The 5,159-nt window shown below is 30.9% G+C and overlaps 1 protein-coding gene across 1 annotated transcript; it reads right to left on the reverse strand.

The window, feature by feature from the left end:
* Positions 1–3,293: 3,293 nt before the first annotated feature.
* On the reverse strand, positions 3,294–4,839 carry LOC107480032 (bidirectional sugar transporter SWEET14). Its single transcript, XM_016100149.2, has 6 exons — positions 4,684–4,839; positions 4,572–4,608; positions 4,273–4,486; positions 4,023–4,184; positions 3,827–3,946; positions 3,294–3,748 (listed from the first exon to the last, which is right to left on the reverse strand). Exons 1-6 carry the CDS (start codon positions 4,727–4,729, stop codon positions 3,578–3,580), a joined length of 750 nt encoding a protein of 249 aa, XP_015955635.1. The 5' UTR covers positions 4,730–4,839; the 3' UTR covers positions 3,294–3,577.
* Between the last annotated feature and the right edge of the window lie 320 nt (positions 4,840–5,159).

Below are 5,159 nucleotides of genomic sequence, written 5' to 3' on the forward strand. Positions count from 1 at the left end.
ATTTAATATATATATATATATATAGAGAGAGAGAAAGAAAGGAGATATATCTAGTGAAAATGAGTTATTTATATGAGAATGTGAGAATGTAATTATTACTGTTGGATTAAATTTAATGGCTAAGATTAAATCTATTTTAATGTGCGGCAATGACGACAGTAATGACTACAAGGAAGAGCGATGACAATAACCAAACTAACAGTAAAAATAATAACGTAACACAAAAAAATATTAAAATATTAGAGATTTAATTTTTGATATCCAAACATAAGATCAAGGAAAAAAGATAAAGATGCCAGAGAAATCTCACTTTTGGCTAGAGAAAGAGAAGGAGTAGTAGTAATTTTAATTTTAATTTAACTTTTAAAGTAGATTTAATTTTGGCCATTAAATTTAATTTAACGAAAATAATTACATTCTCACATTTCATATGAACAATCCATTCTCACTGGATATATTCCCTGTATATATGAGGAGTGTTAGAAGTCAGCAATTTTTGTAATTTATTTTGTAGTCATTAATTAGTCATCATTAATATTTTTTAATAGTGTGAGATTATTCATTTTTTTTTTGTTGGTTAAGCGCAAACTAAATTTTAATAAGAATGTTGGTGTTTAGACTTTCTCTTATATTTATTTATTTATGGATTTAAAGTTTCCAGAAAAATAGTTTTAGGAGGGAAGAATAAAAGGAAGCATGCATGTAAGAGGAGCAAGGATATGATTGAATTAAAGCATGAGGTAAGCTAGGTCCACAAGAAAGGTGATGCATGACACATGGTATGGCAGCCATGGATGAATAATCAAATCAAAACAGAAGCAAAAAGAAATGAAAATAAATGATACATATCTTAGGAGGGCATGCATTATGAGGCAATGATTGGGCAGGGCTCAAGAAAGCAGCACCGAAAAAGAAAGAAATGGAATCATATCAGAGATAGAGAGGCCTAATTGGCACCCCCCATGTCCATGTAATAATAATAATGAACGAGCAACGATCACTTCATTGACGTAGTGATAAAAATAAAACAGGATAAAGCAACTAATAACATTACAAGACACAGGAGGCTTTGCTAGTATATAGACAAATAAAAGGTACTACCCAACAACACAAGTGGTTTATTGCATCACACCTTATCTATATCTATTTTTTTGCACATTCATCTGCTTAATTCTTCTATATAGGAAGGAGCAAGGGAACCACCCAATAACCATAATATGATATATGCATTGTGCATGGCAATATTATTATTCTTATTATCTTTTTTTTTTTAATTTCAATACAATCATATTCCAACTTTATATAGCTACCTTGCCTCACTAATTTGCGTAAAGCCCTTGAATGCTTATCTTCAAACGCATACGTAGTACTCATCCCTTTCTCTCTCCGTGGCCCATTATTTCATTTCACGTTTAGTTAGTGCATTTTATCGTATCCCCTTCTATTTTATTTCATTTATTTATTTTTAATTTCTCCGCCTAACGTTCCCCTTTAATCGAGTTTATCCCCCCACTTCAAAAACGATAATTTTTTGAGCCATTTGAAGCAAATCCTTCTTGATTTGAGTCTCAAGATCAGAACGTGACACTTGATTAAAAAGCATGTACACGAATTAACAACACATACACAAATGCTTCAAGCTTTTCCCCCCTACGGAGAATTGATGGAAATGACGTAAAAAAAGAAAAAGAAAAAAAAAGGGAATGCAAATCCTCACTTTGTCTTCTTTTTTTATGTACCATTTACTTTGGGACGTTCACTGTGTCTACATTGTAAGGCTATAGCACGAAAATTGAACTGGTGGGGTAATATAATCCTCTATAGTTTGATGTCACTTGTCAATTGGTACAAAATATCATATTCTCCTTGATTAGACCTAGATTTTTTTTAATGAAAATTGCAAATAATAATAATAATAATAAAAATGAAGGATGAGAAATATTTGTATTTTTTTTTGGTAGATATTTCTCTATGAAATAAGGTGAAAATTCAGGCGTAGTCAACTTTACGTGAAATTGATATCTGAGAGTCGTTAGATAAAAATTTAGTCAAATCAGTCAAATTATCTAACAACTCTCAGATATCAACTTTCAGGTGAAGTCAACTGCACGTGAGTTTCCACCATAAAATAAAGATCAATTATATTTTATGAAAAAAAACAATAAAAATTTTTACTACATAGTACATACAACACGACGCACTAATATATTAAAAAGAATAAATATATTCTCCTTTGATTTTCTCATTAAAAAGAATGAAATATCACTTTTACCTTTCAGGATCCCTTTCCTTATGTGCGTTTTGAGTTTGGCTTTGTCCTTGATCGCTAGCGGTTCATGTTTTGAGCAACTGTTTGATATAAATAGTATCATTATTGACATCATTTAGTTTCTGATGAATGTTAATTAAGTAATAGTCAACTTACATAGATTTGGCGTATTAATTAACTGATAATATAATAATGCTAAAAAAACAAAGAAAAATAACTCAAATTTGTTTTATTTAATATTTATTAATTATTACTAAAATTAATAACTATTAAATTAGATCAAATTTTATTATTTTTTATTAATATTTTTATTATTAAATATTCCATTGATAATATATACTCTGCCTATATATGTTCATGGTATTGCAGAGACTATACAATTTTATTAATATTTAAAACATATTATTAAAATTAAAATAATATTTTTTATTAACAATGATTTTTAATTAACAAAAATAAAAATAAAAAATCTCATCAAAATATAAAAAATATAACTTTAATTGTAACAATACTTTTTGAATATTGTTAAAACTATTTAGCTATTATAACTACCTTAACCATACTATAGACTTCAGTAACTATACTATATATAGACTTCGTGTATATATATATATATATATATTGCTGATGATTTTTAGCACTCCCCCTTTATTATATATACTCTCTTTAATCATTGGAATGGATTGAGAGTAGATTAGATTAATTAATCCTATGTAATTTTGTCTACATGTTAACAATGAATTGAATGTCATGATCAAGAAAAAATTTAAAAGGTAAACAGTATATTATTGATTTTTATTATATTATTGTTGTTAGTAAGGCTTGATGGCTTTATCTGCCTCCTTGTGCATGACATACAAAAGCAAACTAAAGAGATCCCCCTTTCGTCCCCTTCTCCGATCCGACGCTTTATTTAATTTGATTATTACAATTCAATTAATAATTGATCAAATAAGTTGAAAATTAGCAATCCTATTACTTATTGAAGACTTTAAATAAAATGTAATGAGCAGTGCAGCAAAAATTACTGAACAATTAATTTTCATTACGGGAAACATTGATAAGGTATACAAGGGAAGTGAATTTTGAGTTTGACTGAGGGATACACTGAGAGAGAGAGAGTGATATTTCCAAATTAAAGATGACAGGCTAATTAATAAGCTTGCTATATGTAATTGAGAATATGGAAATATTTTAGAGCTACCTTTATGTACGTACGTTAAAATTTAAACCACACGATGCTTTAATTACATTAATAAAAAGAGAGAGACACTTAAATATATAGGATGGAGTAATTGAAGTGATCCCTTAGACTTTGGCAAGAGCATGATTGGTGTCGATCTTGAGAACATCGATGGTGTGGCCATTAAGCTCTTGTGCTTTCACTGGCTCTTGCAGTGCCACCGGTGTCGCATTTCTGTACATCAAATACAGCACCATCTGAATGATCCCGAACAGAAATCCCAGCGTGTTCGGAAGCTGCATCATCAATTCATCCAATAAGTAGTAGTTGTTTAGATGAGATGAGATGAGATGAGAATTATATATATATCTTACAGCAATGTAGTAGTCTTTGAGGAAAAGGCCATAGAAGAACCACATAACGGCGTTGATGGTTAAGAAGAAGGACAAAGTGAATGGCATGTACTCCACACTCCTCGTCTTGATCACTTTCCTCTGCAATCATCATGAGTGATTAGAAACTCGCTATACATGCAGTTGGTTATATTACTAATTATCAGTTATTACATACCATGATGAAGAGAGGCGCAGCAAAAACACTAATGTTAAAAACGAGACAAATCCATCCAATGATAGCAAGACGCTTCGCTCCCTTAGATAGGTACAGAGTTGCCAACAACATAGCTCCAAATCCAAACACATTCAGCAACATAAGAAGCTTGATAGTGGAAAACTGTATAACGATAATTTATCTAGTTAGAGGATAATCATAAATAAAAAAAAAGTAAAAAAAGCTAGTTAGAATGAAAAAATACACGTACCCTAGCCTTCTTTGGGGCATAAAACAGGAAGATGGCAAGGTAAGCAGTTTCTACAACAATTCCAAAGGTATTAATGGTGATAAGAAGAAGAGCAGCATCTTTCTTAACCAATGCATAGTAAATCCAAAGCATTGCACTAAAGAGTGCAACCACATATGGAAGTGACTGAAATCCCTCGCTCGTTTTCTTCTTATATATTTGGTAGAAGGTCGGTCTGTGTGTACATACACAAGTTAATTAATAATAATTCTTGCTTGTAAATTAAAAGAAAGAAAGAAAGAAGAATTATCATTGCTTACATTGGAGCAAGGAACACCGCAAAAGAGATCACGTTGCCTATATTAAAAACATAAATTAGGGCACGCATGCATGAAATGAAGAAATTAATTAAGAAGCTAAAGAAAGTGATACCTATGAGGCCAAACACAAAAGCCCAAGATTCACGGGTCATGGCCATCTCTTAATGAATTAGCTTGGAATTATAATGTATTTTCTTCTCTCTCAGTCTCAGACTCACCCTCAGTTTAAAGCTATTAATTCTCTTGTGTATGTATTAAACCCACGAATCTAAATGAAGAGTTTACGACCTTATTTATAGTTGGCGAAAAGTGATGATAATAGTATCAACTTGCAAGAAGAGCGCCAAAATGCGAAGCACCAATATTACTTTTGATTATAATTAATTAGATCACTACTACTCCTACTGCTTTTTTAACTTTTAACACTATCCAAACACCTTTCTCAATTCTTACCCTATTGCCTTCTCCAACGCCTCATTTTTGGTTCAACACATTACACACCCTTTCTGATGTGTCACCCACCAAGTGGCTTAGAGCCTTACAACTCATCATTAATTAATTAACTCATTCATAGCTAAGTCAAAAAAA

The sequence above is a fragment of the Arachis duranensis genome, chromosome 3, assembly GCF_000817695.3.
Source record: "Arachis duranensis cultivar V14167 chromosome 3, aradu.V14167.gnm2.J7QH, whole genome shotgun sequence".
Taxonomy (NCBI): domain Eukaryota; kingdom Viridiplantae; phylum Streptophyta; class Magnoliopsida; order Fabales; family Fabaceae; genus Arachis; species Arachis duranensis.

Bases quoted from the DNA above. Each gene is read 5' to 3' on its own strand.
- LOC107480032 (XM_016100149.2), bottom strand. From the start codon at position 4,729: ATGGCCATGACCCGTGAATCTTGGGCTTTTGTGTTTGGCCTCATAG. The intron at 4,185-4,272 runs GTACGTGTATTT...ATCGTTATACAG, and splicing joins ATGCCCCAAAGAAGGCTAGG to TTTTCCACTATCAAGCTTCT. The intron at 3,749-3,826 runs GTAAGATATATA...TTGATGATGCAG, and splicing joins TCAAAGACTACTACATTGCT to CTTCCGAACACGCTGGGATT.